The sequence below is a fragment of the Thermobia domestica genome, chromosome 9, assembly GCF_964235325.1.
Source record: "Thermobia domestica chromosome 9, izTheDome1.hap1.1, whole genome shotgun sequence".
In the NCBI taxonomy this organism is placed as follows: domain Eukaryota; kingdom Metazoa; phylum Arthropoda; class Insecta; order Zygentoma; family Lepismatidae; genus Thermobia; species Thermobia domestica.
The window spans coordinates 55,489,948-55,507,164 of NC_137462.1; the positions used below are offsets into that span (position 1 = coordinate 55,489,948).

A 17,217-nucleotide genomic window follows, 5' to 3' on the forward strand; every position below is an offset into this window, starting at 1 on the left:
TCCAACACTACTAAGTTATGCGAAGATTGTGGTAAGAGATTTGATCATTGGTTTCAGAATAAAGAATCACAGAAGTTGTTACAGTATTATGAAAAGTATTTAGCTTCCTGTGATTCCGGGGGGCTACAAAAACCATCCTACTATGTAAAACCAATGGGAAGATCAGAAATAACCAACATGATCTCTGGAACTTATATGTATAAAAAAGTATTTCTCGCAGTTTTGGATATCTGAAGAGTTTTATAATGGGTGTTATGATATTATTGAAGACTATTTTGCTCGAGACTTTAAACAATGTCACGATAATAGAAGGCTACAATCACGAATAGAAGAGATCGAACAATCAATGGAGAAATTAAGGATTCAAAACAATACTTTAAAAGAAGTATCCGCACCATATACTAATGATAGTTCAAAAGGTAACTGTTTAATCATATATGAAAAAAACAAACTAGATGATCCCTTTCCGTATTAGTCTATCCGGTGTCAGAAGAGGAGTTTATACAAACCTCTTAATAAAGCGCACGAGAAATATCCTAATCATGAGATCATTTACAAAAAGTTTAGAGATTCTAACAGTGTGCTGTTTAACCTAATGCAACAAGAACTAGATATCCGTAAAGGTAAAGCTAATGTGTTGGACACCACTATCAGAAGAAGAACTAGTTAAAGATATTGATTATTTGTATGATTGGTTAGTGTGTGTTTAGTTGAAAAATAAAAATGAAACCTTTTATGAGTTATCTCATAAAAGTATCACATTATGTCTCTCAGAGTTGTTTGTCTAAATGAATATAGTGTTGCTCCTAGAGTCATGGTAAAAGATTCCACTGGCTATGATCTCTATTCATCTGAAACTAAGAATAAAACCTGGGCATACTCATCTACTTAAAACTGGAGTTAAGATAGACATATCGAAAGAATACTTTGGAAAAATCTTTTCTAGATCAAGTTTGAGTTTAAAAGAAGATATAGATGTATGTACAGGTGTTATAGACAGTGGGTATCATGGAGAAGTTATGGTAGTAATTAAGAAAGGAACATCGATATTATGGTCGATCTGTGAACTATTTGCAGTTAACACAAGCTTAGATATTTTAACTTCCTTCCTTATGGTCAAACTGTTCTTCAAAGATTTTAGAGGATTGCATAGTTAGTTTTAATAAAACATGAGCCATTATCAATTGAAGTAGTTACAGAATTTGATAACGAAAGCGAAAGAGGTTTCGGAACATCAGGTACTCTCTAATCGAAATTATGTGTATATAGAAATAGAAGCTCGTTAGGTATCTTATCTTTAAATTCTAAAACAAAAGCTTTTGATCAACGTTGTCTCGTTGAAATCCCTATCCAACATACTCTATCAGCAAACTGTCTAATAAAATCTTCTGATAAACGTGAACATGAGCTAAGTTTGTCCCAATCAACCTTATCAGCATACTTTCTTATAAAACCTACAGATAATTTTCTGTTTGATATAATCCCCCAATCAACCTTATCAGCAAACTGTTATGGTAAGTCATTGCATGTTATAGTCAGCCAGTTAACTCGATCTGCAAACTCTTATGAAATCTTCTCTAACTTTTTCACTAAAATGCTGCTTATCTGTTAGTGTATCTAATGTTTCATCTGACAAGTTCATAATATACTTATGAATAATATTTTGTAAAGGCGTTCGTTGTCTTCCGTAACAGCTTTTTTAAATAAATGATCCAACATATGCTAAAATTAATCACATCAGGATTAACTCTTTCATCATCATCATCTAGACTATCATATTCATCTGGGTTACAATAAATATCATCTGTATCATACTCCACATTCATTACAAGATCATCATCATCATCATCTAAGTAATAAGACACACGATTGAATATAGGTGTAAGAGATAATACTTGTTTAGCAAGTGGCATGTTCGATTACGACTTTCTGTATATAAATATGAGTAACTTCATTTTTGTAAAGCTCTATAAAAATGAAATTATTTTTTAGAATTATACAAGCTTTTTCGAAAACCATGAAAACTACATCACAATTGAAACGTTTAAGAAAAGATGACCTGATAGAAAAAGTAATATGCTTAGCATATAAATCACAACTCAGCGAAGAAAACAAAAGCTACAAATTTATGGCTTAAACTTCTCATTGTCACGTTCGTAACTTTAATTGAATAAGCACATTGAATATAACACATTGATAAATTATATATATAGAAAATATGATACTGATTAGAAAGATACACCGTAAGATAAGGTATGCCTGTAAATGTAACGTTAATGATGACAACTCAGTGAATACAAATATGAAGAGAGAAATGGCCTAATGTGAACCCAAATGATGAAGTATTATATTGAAGCATAGCCAGTAGGGTGGAGCGTTTTGCACTTTTGTTGGAAATTCGATGACGGCTAGTGTGGAAAAGGTGCCATTAGTGGCACCGACCTTACTGATTTTTTTATATTTTTTGTGCAACCTCTTACCGTGTTCCAACGAAATAAAAGTTTTTAAGTGTTTGGTTAGGCAACACGCACAACACCAATGACAAAAAAGCTACTTGTGGCCGTTTTTAGAGTTACCTGATGGCTATAATACAATTATTTTATTAAAAGAAACTTGTAGCAATGCCAATAAATAATTTTAAAATGTTTATGAGTCAAAGTACAGCTATATTAACTCAGTTATTGGAGTTAATGTCAAGATTTTGTTTGGAATGCCACGTTAATTATGATTATAGGCATAGCTCTTGATATAACACGATTTGTTTTTGGCAACTCTTCGCATGTTATGTACACTGACAGCAAATGTCATCTAGCGGCAGGCTACACAACTTCGTGGTTGCTTACTTTAGCCACGCTCTTCGAGCGTCGTCGCAACGTCCGGCTCCGTCCAGAAGCTTCGCGCATCTCCCGGTCGCCTCGTTGGCTCCAGAACCTACGCGAAGTTTCTAGAAAATTCTCGCTCGAAGTTCGTCGGTGGTATAAATATTGCGTACTTCGGCCAACCAATCCAACCGGCCAGTTTATTGCAGATTAAGCGTTAACGGTTTTAGTTTGCTGCTGTTTCTGTTAAGGCAGATAGTGTGAATTGTACCTAAAGTTACAGTCTTCTTAGTGCGATACGATTCAGAGACACTGTGTATACTTTGGTTTCCAAATTCGGAAGCAATGGAAAGCAAGATGAAGAAAAAGCCTCATAGCAGAGCAACGCGGGAAAGTGTGAAACGAGGCTTTTTGGCACTCCAAGTGAAATGAGTGAAGTGGAGTTACCCACGTACGCTGACGTTATGTCGAAATGGTTTTTGTGGCGACGAAAGTGCAACTAAATTACCAGTGACTGACATTTGTAAACTAGTTGGACAAAAAGTTGTACATATTTGACGTAAAGCAAGCATTCCTGTGGTTTCAGAAAAGAGTTTTTGACATGCTGAAAACATTTTATAATAAATGTCGCACCAAGGAAAAACATTTCAGTCGACAAGAACAAGAAGCAACACTTCGTGCAGGTTTTCTTGCACACGCGGAAATGTCTCTTTTTGATATTGCGTCTTGCAAATGTAGAACCGCCGAATATTGCAACTGTGAGAGGACACGCAAGATTCGAAAACGAGAATTCAAGTTTCTTTTGGAACAGAGAACATCACGGAAAATGAGCATTGGTAACATTGACGTCCGAACAAGCAAATCTCTGTCAAAGATTTTTTCCCGTAATGTGAGCAGATTTAAGGGGCAAAGAACCAAGGAAGACGCTGGAAGTGTTGAAGCAAGTCCATCAACTAGTGGGATTAGGCATAGGCACAGGTCAAAGATCGTCGTCAGGGGAATCCAGCGAAGCTGCTGAATCGGGAAGCACGTCGGGATCTGACTTCGAAGCGCGACCAAGAAGGAAACATAGCCTAAAGCACATCTATCTTCAAAATACAGTAGGCAGCGTTTAGAACTGGAGCTTCAGACAGACAGGTTGCTTTGATCGCTTCTGCCGTACTTTAGGACGCGAGACTTATAACGCTAGAGGACAAAAATCTTGTTGACAGATCTAAGGTACTAAGAGGAAAAGATAAACTGGGTGAGAAGATCCAGGAAGAAAAGGCTCACATAGGCCAGGCGATTACACGTGTCTACATCGACGGAAAAATGATACAACTCTTGTGCAAGAAAAAATTAACGGCAAACTACCAAACATCAAGACGAGAGGTTACAGAAAAGCATATCACACTTCTATCGGAGCCCGGTTCAGAATACTTGGGTCATGCCACACCTAAGTCAGGCACTGGCAAGGATATTGCCGACTCTATATTAGAGCTTTTAGAGAAGAACCAGTACGACGTGTCAAGTCTTAAGGCAGTCGGCAGTCATGCAGTGCAACATTATTATTAAATAGTAAAAATGTAAGCAAAATTAAACAATCATGACGGTTTATGATGATTATGGGAAAAATCTGCAATAGTTGTCTGCGGTATTATCTTATGGGCACTAGTTTTGACCAAATTTGCTTGTAACTGCTGATTCATTTGAAGAGATCAAATGAAAATATATTTTCAGGTTGCAGAATGTATTTTTTGCACTAAATAGGTATAAGCTAACAAATAATGCCTGCCCGTTATAAAACGATTAGTAAAACGTTGGGGTCGAAGAAGACTGTCCAGCTTCATGTCTGAGTGTCTGTAAAAAGTATGGTTCTCACCCATAATACGTAATACAAATATTTTTGCCGTAACAAGAAAGAAAAAAAAAAGAAAAAAGTCCTTATTATGGAGGTGTCCGCTATTGAGAAGTATCCGTTAAGAGTAGTTTTACTGTACAAAAAATAAATAAATAAAACTGAAGTGAGTTAGTTTTATTCCATTATTCACCATTAATAATATCTATATTATGTTCAATACTTTAACCGACAGTGTGTGTGAGGGGAAGGGGGTGTGCATATTGGTAGAGTGACACAGATAGAGCTCTACTTTTCCTAGTTCGATCCTGACCATCAGAGGTTGTGGTGGATAACATTGCTCACCCTGGATTTTCTCTTAGTTTTCCCGTTTCATCCCACATTTTCAGCTCACCAAATGCATTTAATAAGCATCCACTTTCATTAATCATTCGTCTCTTATGGTCTAATGTCTTAAATGTGAGATGTTAAAGATTTTATTTCAGCGTAGCATTCATAATGTATATTTTAATTTCATTGTTTTCTGTAGTTAATTCACGTCACTGTACCTTTATCTAGAGTTTCCATAGTATAATAGTAGTAACACATTTTTATGTTTGCTATGTTACTTAATACACTGTACTGTTGTATTAGCAAAGTTAATACAACAAGCTCAAGACTGCACAAAAAACAAAAAGATAAACAATATAAATAATTTAAAATAGCAGAGAGAGTGTCAGCCAAGATTAAAATATATTGAATATATAATTTTTAGTACTTTTTTTTAATTTTCAGGTATGTTCCGAGACAATTCAATGTACGCTCTGTTGAAGACAAGATTCTAAGATATTACGTTTATTGAATAATAGAGTAAGCTTTATATATACTTTCTTTCTCTGTTGTAATTAATATAATTATACACTAGTATTTCTTATCTTTCAGAATTAAAGACCGAAACCCAACAATGTGTAACAAGACTTGTACTATATGTGGAGAGAAGTTTACGTATGCTAAATATCGTCGAGATCACATGTTGAAGAAGCATAATGTCGGGGAATATAAGTGTCCGCAATGTCCCAAACAATTCAGCGAATTTAGTTACATGCAACGACATGTAGTAATACACTCTAATGCTCGTTCCAGAGATTGCCCATGCGAAATTTGTGACAAATTGTTTTTCGATAAGAATCTACGAAACATACATATTAGCCGTGTTCATAAAAAGGACGAGAATAGTGTGAACTGTGAATTGTGTAATAAAAAGATATTAAGAATCAACTTGAAGGACCATATGGAAATGCATGCAGGAAAAGTAAAGTATAGCTGTCCAGAATGTGATCAGAAGTTTGTTTCAAGAATGAAATTTTATAGCCATAAAAAAGCTCACAAACAGACTTTCATTTGTTGTAAAGTTTGTGGGAAAGTGGTGAAGAAACGATCAATTACACAACATATGAAGAGCCACAATGAATCAGAACAATGTGAAGTTTGTGGTGCAAAGCTTTCCAACAGTGCTACACTTAAACTCCACATGTCAACCCACACAGGTGAACAACCATTTGTATGTGAGATTTGTGGTCGTAAATTTGCGCGTTACAATAATCTGCAAACACATTTGAAACTTCATGCCGGAGTCCGTAAATTTGTGTGTGATTTATGCGGGAAGAGATTTGCTCAGAAGTGGAATTTGCAATCACACTTGAAGACATGTGAGAAGAATTCTTCTGTAGCATCTTCATAGTTTAAATACTTCTGTAATCGGTTGCTACGTTTAAAATACTATATATGAAACATAATGTTTTTTTTTTTTTTTTTTTTTTTTTTTTTTAAATTTTAAGCACATGTATAGTTGGAAAGCGGAATATTAGAATTAATCATGCAGAAAAATGAAGCATCTTTTAGTAGAATAGTTTTCAGTAATTAATTTTAAAGGTACAATGTCAGAACTCTAACTAGTGGGACTTTCGAGGTCTAATGAAAGCAATGAGTTGTTTGTATGGATCAGTTACTAAAGTTCTATAACTAAATAATTGTAATTTCTTTTTATTGTGTTTGATTTAATTTGTAATTGCCATTTATATGTAGTTTAAGTACTTCACATTTTGGCTAAATTGAAGGCCTAATTCTTTTCCAAAAAAAAATTATAATTTCAATTAGAAAGCAGTGTATTTCGTATATGTTTATTATGCAGACTTTCGTTGTCTATTCTAAAGTTTCCAATAGACAGGAAATAAACCAAGATTGCACGAGTTGGAAGCTGGAAATTACTTATCATCATCATCATTAACGTAGAGGGAAGCAAAAAACGAGAGTACATAATCTTTATTAGCGTGAAACAACAAACACTACGTTAGTTGTGTGTGACTCACTTTATGTTTCTAGGAGAAATATGTAAATACGAGAAATTAGTCATAAGTAAAAATTATGATGGTCTGTGCATAGAAAATAAAATTTTCAGCCTTGATTTTACTAAAGTTCAGTGTAAATCAGTGCTATTTTATTAAATTTTTCCCGTTTATACTTCACCTCACTGCCCGCCAATGACTAACTGTCTTGTACTCAAATTGGATACTTATTCTTTAAAGTATTGAAATCTTTGTCGCAGTAGACCAGGGTTCGGATTCCATTTTAAATCGTATGTGTACGTCTCGTATTGCCTCGCTACTGAAAGAGATGTTAAATTTCAATCCAACCAATTCTAATACTTGCAGTGGCTTTCTTTCGGAAAACGTTGTTTTCCAGTCTCGACAAGATTTCTATCGCAGAAGTGTTAATCTTAAGCTTTTCAGAGTGATACTTTACATCAAGCCAGTAAGTAGTAATATGCTCTGAATCTAAAATATACCCCAATATTTATTTTTCAATTTGTGTAATTGTTTTATTTTTGCATATTTCTACGTAAATACACACAAAAAATATATTGGAAATAGCAGAACAACATAAATGTCTACATATTTTATAGATATACGGTTTAAATTGGAAACCTGCCAATCCATGGCCGGTGAGCCTCCGGAATTCCTAGAGGTCTATCTCCACGCCTCGGCAAGAACCATTTCCCTCATACGTAATCATATGTGTTCAACTATAACAATTATGATTATATATATATATATATACAGGTGCGGATCCAAGGGAACTATAGGGGTTATAGCCCCCCTTGACGCTCAGGTATACATTGGATAAATGAGTTTCAATCCTGCTTTACACTGGATAAAGCAGCAAACTATGGTTTATCCCCTTCCTTGATCATATCCTGGATCCGCCACTGTAGATATATATATATATATATATATATATATATATATATATATATATATATATATATATATATATATATATATATATACAGATTGATGGATACACTTATTTGTGCAATCATCAATTTATACAACTATTTGTCTTTTTCTTTTAGTTACAAGTATTAATTAGCATCGTGCCAATCAATGTCCGGTGACCTCCAGATACCAAGGAACTTCATTTCCAGGCCTTGGTAGAGATTCTCCTTTTAATATATTTACCAAGTTTATATCAGTGTTGGGTAAGTTACTTGTAAAAATGTAACGCGTTACAAGTTACTTTACTTTCTTTTAAAATGTAACGCGTTAGTAACGCGTTACTTGCCCCAAAAAGTAACTGTTACTTTACTTCGAAAGTAACGCGTTACTTTTAGGTCCGAAACTTTAAAAATGTGAAAAAAATATGACTTCAATTTTCCGTAATACTATTACTACCGCTATTATTATTATTATTATTATTATTATTATTAATAATAATAATAATAATAATAATAATAATATTGCACGTTCTAAATTGCTTTATTTAAATGCAAGGACAATTGTTTACTTGATATATGAACATTTTCATATAATGTAACATTGATAAAATGCCATACTGCGTTACTCGTAGGGATGGACACGAGTGAGTTCGAGCGAGTTTTCTTTGACACTCGATTCGACTAGAAACAGACATCTTTGAGCTCGACCCGAGAACTCGACTCGAAAAATTTCCTCCAACTCAACTTGAATTGGGGTCAAGTTTCGAGTCGACTCGAGCCAAATCCGGTGTGTAGTTTCGAGTGCGTTTTTCAAGTGTATTACATAGACAGTATAATTATTATCAATGACACTACTACTACAACATCTTTTATTATTATTATTATTATTATTATTATTATTATTATTATTATTATTATTATTATTATTATTATTATTAATAATAATAATAATAATAATAATAATAATAATAATAATTATAACAACACTGTATATAAAAATGAAAGATACGCGGTTTGTATTTGAATACTAAAAAACTAGTTGATTGCCGACCTCGGTACTTGTGAAGTTTAGGAGTCAAGGACATTGTTCACGAGCTTCTGAATTTGGGTTGAGGGTCTAGGTTGAGTATTCGGGCTCGAGCCAAACAATGTTTAGAATTGTAAAGGACTCGAGCAGCTCGGCTCACAGCTCATTCACTATCGACCCGAACGCTGCCCTCGGCTCAGTTGAGCCGAACCGAGCAAATGGCTCATCCCTATCAAGCCAGCTCGAGCCGATGGTTCACCCCAAGTTAGCCGGCTCGACCCATCTTCTCAGTTGAGCCGAGCCGAGCTGAGCTTGTTATAAAAAAATCTCTTGTGATCTCGCTATCGAGACGAGACGAGATGCGAGCAGTGTCCCCTCTCGTGAGCAACACTAAAAGTATTCCATATTACTGTTTAGCTTACTTTTCTCATGGCTTTCATTTTCCTGTGTAATCAGGCCATGATTTCAAGACGACTTAAAACGAACGAGCCATTTATCAAACTCGACTGGACTCGAAACTCGACGCGAAAAACTGAATCGGCTCGGAACTCAACTCGAGGATATTACCCTTGGCTTGACTCGAAACTCGACTTGAATTCGAGTCGAGTCGAGTTTTAGCTTGACTGGTGCTCATCACTATGCGTTCGAAAAAATGATTGCTTATTAATATTTCTGCTAAAATAATTATATAATAATAACAATGTTGTTATGTAAAATTAAAAATAAGAAACATTACACTACTCTATAATCAACTGGACTATAGGATAAGCAAACTGATCTGAAAGAACTCCAATATTACATACCATCAGCAAACTATTTTCTAGTAATAAAGTAGGCCTGCTCATCAGAACACAGTTTATTCATATTAACCCCTTATTGTAAATCGTTAATTATGTCATCCTAGTTGTTGATAAATATTTTCTGCCGGGACACTTCAGACACTTTACTTTTAAATTCTGTCCACCATCATCCTCAGCTCTTAAAAAAAAAAAAAAAAAAAAAAAAAAAAAAAAAAAAAAAAATATTATTTCAAATGTTCGAACGGTAAAATATTTTCGATCTCCATCTTTATAAAAACAACACCAATCAAAGTAAAATAGACTACCGGTATCATTTCACTCCTAGTTCACTCACTGAATGTATTGATTTGGAGCTGTCAAAATCTACGAAAAAGTCTTCCAGGTGCTTGCAATCAGTACACGTGATTTCCCTAAGGCTGTCCTCATCTTCAAAAAACAGCAAGTGGCACTACGAACCTATGTTCCTCTGTGTGTCTGTGACTGTTGGTCACTGACATACGTTGTTCATGCTCGATTGTTTCATTCTGAGAAATTCACTTACAGGAAAGAAACATTTGTTTCCGAAAAAAGAAATATATATATACATATATTGTAGTTACTCATCCGAAATGTAACGCGAAAAAAAGTAACGCAAACTAGGTACGTTACTTAAAAATTTGTAACGCGTTACCGTTACAGTTACTTTGGAAAAAATGTAACGCGTTACTAGGAAACGTTACTTAAAAAGTAACGCGTCACAAGTAACGCGTTACTTGCGTTACGTTACTTCCCAACACTGGTTTATATATTTCTGTTTTTACTAACTCATAACATATAAACATACACAATACACAATTCCTCATGCAAATTTTAAATATACAGTCATGGTAGGTTTTTCTACACAGAAACTTTTGCTTATAGATGAGCTCCATTTGACGCCAAGTATTTTTAAGTATTTTAGCCAAATATTTTCCTAATTAAAACACCGAAGTGATTGGCATTACGCATTTTTTGTATAATATTTTAGCCAAATATTTTTTTAAACGTTATGGTTTTTAACTCATCTCTTCTTATTTCCATTAACCAATTTATTTATTTTTTGAATCTATACATATTGTTTTCATCCTTAAGTTTGTTTGGCTTATTATTGTAAGGTTTCGGATCCAAAAAATAAGTTTGGTTTTGTGATACTCATTTGTTTACTCTTATTGTTTCAAAATTTTTTGAAGTAATTTTTCTCATTCAATACCCGTATGTTATTTTATCCCATTGGTTTTCATGTGTTTTTATATATAAAAATACATTTTTTTACATATAAGTTTTCAACGGTTAAAACCGGAAATTTCTCTATATAGATCTACCAATCTGTTTTTTTTTTTTTTTAATTCTTTTTATTTAAACAAATTCTGATTATATTGATACTAGCACTCTCAAAAATTTCAATTTTAAGGATGGAAAGCAAATAAATTTCTATAGTATTTTAATTTATATTTTCTGTTCATAAAGTAGCCGGATGGGAGAAATGGTCAAACCGTTATAATCAGTTCCTGACTTACGTTTTTGTTCTTTCACTTTGATTCATATACGTGTCCCATGACGGAAGGGGAGGAGAAGAGCGTTGAAATATATCATTTAAATATTTTCCATAAACCTAACTTTATACCAAGAACTGGCATTTCAATTAGTATATTACAAAAGTGAAGTCGACTTTGTCTGCATCATCGTAACGAGAAAGAGAAAGAAAAAAAAATTCTGGGCCGTAAGAATTCTTTAACATTGTTCTTGACCTGGATTTTTTTTTTTTTTTTTTTTACTTTCATTAAAACGCGTATACTTAAGGGGGAAATGAGAGTTCAAAATTCATGTCATAAGTAGCGTACCTTAACTCGATATAAATATTTCTAATTAAAATGAGTTGTATATCTTAGTGTTTTCGAAAGTTCTACTTTTAAGAAGGGGAAGAAAGAACTTCTGTTATTATTATTATTATTATTATTATTATTATTATTATTATTATTATTATTATTATTATTATTATTATTATTTTTAAATTCAAATCAACTTTTTCTGTCTCATCATGGGAAATCTGTGAAGTGTTTAAAATTTATTTTAATATAATTAGCGATGTTCTTCAGTTAACTTTTTATCATATTACTTTCGTTAAAAATGCATACGGAAAGGTGGTCTAAAGTTTATGCCCCAAACAAACAAACAAACAAACAAACAAAAACGTATCTCATGATATTTTTAAGTTAGTGATATGAAATTTGGATTCCTAATTTGAAATAAATAGACACGTATTCCAGCGTTTGAAAATTCCGCTTTTAAGGGGAAAAAGAAGCATTTTCTACAATGATTTTTTTCACATTCGAATTAATCATGATGGAAAAACTTATGAATTGTTTGAAATGAGCTTCAAATTAGCACGTAGCTCAAACTGCTCTTTTATCGTGTGAGTTTCATTGAAATGTGTATTGAGTGAGGCTAACGGATTCAAAATGTATGCCAAAGAAATTGAGGATATCTCAAACGTCTAATGTATTATGAGTACTGCATATAGCAAAAGAAATTGACGTGCTAACCAAGCTCGGGAATCGAACATGGAATCCGTCCAGCACCCGTGCATTGACAGCTTCACTAATGGCAACCTGAATTCATACAAATGCTGTTTCAACACAAGTTGTGATATAATTCAAATAAAACGTGGTTTTGTTCTAACCTTACCACAAACAACTGCAATAAACCATAATATCAAGAATTATACAGGAAGCAGTAACTTCAGCAATACGAGTTCACTGTAGCAAACATAATATAAAATCGGCAGATTATGCACATAACGAGTCCCGAAAAAAATATTGAAAAGAAGTTATATATTAAACGTGAATAAAGAGCCCATTGTAACATAAAATGAAAGAAAATACAGAAATGGAAGGTAAATGCACTTTTTAAAGTCCATTGTACAGAATAAAATGAATGTTCTAAAAATTGGTTCATAATAAAGATCACTATAAATGTTCGAATGATGAAGTTTGGTATATGTACTTCTTAAAAATAAGTTTACACATGCTTCAGAACACACAAAAATTCCACTTCTAAGAGAGAAAGATAGCAATTCCTATATTTTTTTCTCAAAATGTAAACTGACATCGACATTGTCTTATCTCGCCAAGGAAAAACGACTGAATTGTTTGAGATTCGAGCTTAGTTTTTATCAGTTTACTGCGATTCGAATGCGTATCCAAACAGATGAAGGAGGTTCAAATATTTTCCAAATAAACCTACTCATTCCTTGCGAAGAAGCGACATTTCTGCTATTGTAACCTTGTGATTTAAAATGTTCTGCGTTACCTTTCGGCTAATTGGTATACTAGTGAAAGAAGCTCGATCATCACGAATAGGATTCTTGATGGAAGTGCATTTGTTGTGAATTCCACGTTAAGCTGTAGATCCAGGTCTTATGTAGCCTTGGTGCTACAAGGAGACTTTAAGCTTCTAACAAGCAATTTATTAATATGCTAGATGATCATATATGAGACTGAGGTAATAAACAAATTAGGTGCTTTTATTTTAAGCTCTCAAAGGAGATTCAGGTAGAGATGTTCAACATCAAATGTCCAAAGTGACCAAAGATAGACTCTATTCCCTTGTGTACTCAATACGCCAATTCTTAGTGTAAAACACCTTCTTTCGCCACCAATCAAAATTGAATATCAATTTTGTGTGTAGTGAGTAACGCGTATAAACACAACTTCTCTAAAGGCATTCAACTATACTTGATTCGTGTGGTGGACACCATGCAGGAAGCAAACGTTCCTTCATTTTAGTCTATAACTGCAGTACTAAGCTAGCTGCGGAGCACATAGGCATGGCGTAAAATTTCGAATTAGCCAGAAGGTGCTATGCAGAAAACATCTTAGTGGCGAAGTGGCCTGTCGTGGTAGTGGCGGTAGACCTGTCGTAGTAGTGGCGGTAGACGGAGAATTCCAACAAGTAAGCAACAACGTGAACTCTTTGAACAAGTCAGAGAAATACTACATTCAAATTCACGTCAACTGCGTCACATGATTGTATATAGACCGATCTCAATAACTTGATGTCTGAGAATATAAATCATTAGAAATTATTCAAATGAAAAATGGAACTTTTGTTTAGTTATAACGTTTCAAGAGTATGCCCTTTAAGCTAAACGTGATTTATTAAGAAGGATGATTTACAAAAGTGAAATTCTTGTGCTCTCCCAGCTGAAATCTATTCCGGAACTAGGGCACGTGCAGAAGGCGTGCTCAAAGAGAAACGTGCTAGCTACCAGAACCGCGGAAGGGTTTGGAAAATAATAATTTACATGAAAATACAATGTTGCATTTATTTGCAAAAGTTTATTAGAAAAAATAACTTTCTGTCTACTTTCTTCATTTATCTGTATAAAAATTTATAATATTACTTTTTAACTTCAGTTTCGTACTCAATCTAATATCAAGCCAATGTCATTGTATTATGCATAATGCGTATTTTGTTTATTTATTAAAGAAATTTTAGATGCAGTAAAAATGTAATTTTACACTGAAACATTTTAACAACAAAGAAACTTTCAAGAGAAGTTTGACAAGTCTTATATATTAAAGGTATTCTGGTATTCGCTTGATGGAACTGAGACATCTCTGTCAGGATGCTTGGTATCGAAATCCGAAGCCGGTGACTCCCGATTACGAAGCTCCAACGCTAACCACTATCGTACTTTAGCTAAGTAAATGTGATCAAATTATTTTTCAGCAAACCTTTTTCTGAAGTGTTTAGTTGCATGAAACAAAGGGTAAATTTTGTACTTGTGTTCAAAACTATCCCTACTATACTTTGAAGTCACAATTGATATAGGCTACGTTTATTTGCTGTCCATTTTCTGCATATTATTTACAAAGGCTATTCGGTGTAAATATTTTGTTATGTTTTATTTTAGTGAAGTTTCGTTCATGTTTGGTCACATGTTAAAGTTACAAATATTAAAAGTTACCCCTTCAGATTACGACAGTGACTAGATATGAAGTTTATTGTTTTTGTAAATTCTCTGATAATTTTAACAATTTCAAAGACGTAATTCTGAATTATTTGCAAATATTTAAGTAAATTAGATTAAAATGAATATTATTAAGAAACATTTCTGAAACAAAAAAGATTACTGTTTAGTGAAATGACAGTAACAAGATTTAAGAAAGAAAAAAAAAAGTTTATTACGGACTCTGACACTTGTACTGATAATTATCGAAAAAGTGATATAACACAACGTTACATGTTAACCAATTACATTACCAAGGGAAGTTGAAATTTTTCTATTTGATGTAAGTATATATCGAAACCGATACACAAAATGCCTCATACCTCCTATTTTGTGGCTTATTTCTATTTAGTCATTTGTTTACGCGTAAAATAATTAACTACTAAGTATATTAGGACTGTACAAACATTATATAGGAACTATAGGAATAAACATTATATAAGAAATTTACGTTGTGTTTCTATTAAAGTATACAAATTCCCCCTTTTTTTTAAGTGTAACTCTCCTATTTATTTTTTTTTTCTCAAATGTTTTTTTCTTCACATTTCTAACAAGACAAATGAAATTTTCTTTCATAAGAGAGTTATTTCTATTTATATAATTCCTATATAGATGCGACAAAACTTTTGGACATGAGGGTACATTTTGCTTTCAAAGGTTCTATAAGTAAACGACACGTTACCTTGTTTTAGCTACGTTATGTATGTGTGTCGTAAAGCTTTTCCTCTTGGCGCTGCCGCGATTTCCTGGATAACTCATGCCCTCAAGATGTTTTCTCGTGAGAAATAAGAAACACATATACGTAATTTGTCCAGTATATTTGGTTTCAATTATTTTCAGAGAATGCATGTGCTTGTGGTACTTCTATTCTGGAGTCTTTCCTACTTTCAAATTTTCTTATGTTTGAATTTTGGAGGCATCTCATTCCCTTTACTGCCGTTATATGCCAGCAGTTTTACTCCTTCCTTTGCTGGTATTAGTTAGCGTTTATCCTTGGGTTTATGCCGCAGTAATATCTTTACCGTAGAAAGTAGAAGCCACATGTGTGCTTATTTCATGTGTATGTAGTATTTAGCTGCCAAATTTGATCTCAGTCGGCGTAGATCACTAAGATCCTCCTGGTCAATCATATAGTCTGTCTTCCATACAGAGTGGCAATGACTTCCATACACAGGGTGTCTACTAGTTAGGGAAAGTCGGGGAATTTGTAAGGTCAGGGAAAGTCAGGGAATTTCATTATGTGTCAGGGAAAAATCTTTCCCAGGACCTCTATAATGGGATCCAGCCTAAAGCTAACTGGGGCTTCGCCCCAAGACCCTCGCGCTAGTTCGGGATACGGTCTCGCATCTCATAATCCTACAAGCATGCCAAATTTCGTCATTATGGCCCTACCGGAAGTACCAACATTTTGGGGTGCAGAATATGTGCCACTTAAATAACATGGGAAAGATTTTTCAGTTTCCCATAAAACCCACTTTTTTTTTTTTTTTTTTTTTTTTTTTTTTTTTTTTTTGTTACTTAACGCTATCAGAAACCCAGGCCTCCCAGCTGTCCTATTTTCCTATATCTTGGAAATTTGTGTGTTTGTCCTATATTTTAATTTTGTTCTTTATTTCCTGTATTTTTCAGTCATTGAATTGTTAAAAATACAAGTCAAGGGCAGTTCCAGTGATGATTTAAGTTGCTACATATTAACAATATGCTAAATGTCTTAACATTTGTTTTTTCTGAGGACTAGTCACTAATTCTCACTATTATTATTATTATTATTATTATTGTTTTAATTTGCTTTTTCCTATCCTCCCATGTCCACTCTTTTTTTCTTTGTTTCCTATGTGCTTGTTCTTACATAGCAAAGCTTAACTGAGAAACCTTGCCATGCTCAGTTTCTCATAACGCAAGCTGTATCAGCGTTTTCTTTCAGCAGTGTTTGCAGCAGTATTGGCTGGTCATTAAGGTGTGTTGGTATTCATCAACACTCCCAGCGCCTTCCAATATTGCTGTACATAATATGCAGGGTTCCCACGCGTCCTGGAAAACCTGAAAATAAAAGTGTGTTGTGAAAACTTCCGGGAGAAGTCATGGAAAGCAGAAAAAAGGTTTAAATCCTGGAAATTATTTATGAACTGGAAAAGGCCTGAAATTTATATTGAATAATAGTTGTTAAAAGTGTATATATAATTTGCAGAGCTATGATGAATAAAATTCTTTTACATTGTTTATTTGAGAGGTAAATACGTTGATCATTTTTCTTTAATTAGTAAATCAAGTCTTTATTTCAATCATTTTTTTTTTCCAAAACAATACTGCAGGTCTTAAGTTTAAAAACCAAAAGGTTGTATATACTCTTATTCTGTATTAATGTAAATCTTGTTTCCAGTTGCCTATTGGGGTGAAGGGTGGCTTTTTCTTAGAATACATTTTTTATTTTATTTTTATTTATTTATTTATT

The 17,217-nt window shown here is 33.5% G+C and overlaps 1 protein-coding gene across 5 annotated transcripts in view; it reads left to right on the forward strand.

Moving 5' to 3' along the window:
- LOC145694663 (uncharacterized) overlaps positions 1 to 17,217 on the forward strand; it is a 278,706-nt gene that overhangs the window by 213,223 nt on the left and 48,266 nt on the right. Inside the window, exon 7 of one of the 5 annotated variants that reach the window (XM_081771133.1) lies at positions 5,578 to 7,417. The exons of the other annotated variants lie outside the window; for them this stretch is intronic. Coding sequence (XP_081627259.1) covers positions 5,578 to 6,376 — 799 coding nt within the window. The 3' untranslated portion in view covers positions 6,377 to 7,417. Of the gene's footprint in view, positions 1 to 5,577; positions 7,418 to 17,217 lie in introns of those variants that run through there. 5 annotated transcript variants of the gene reach the window in all.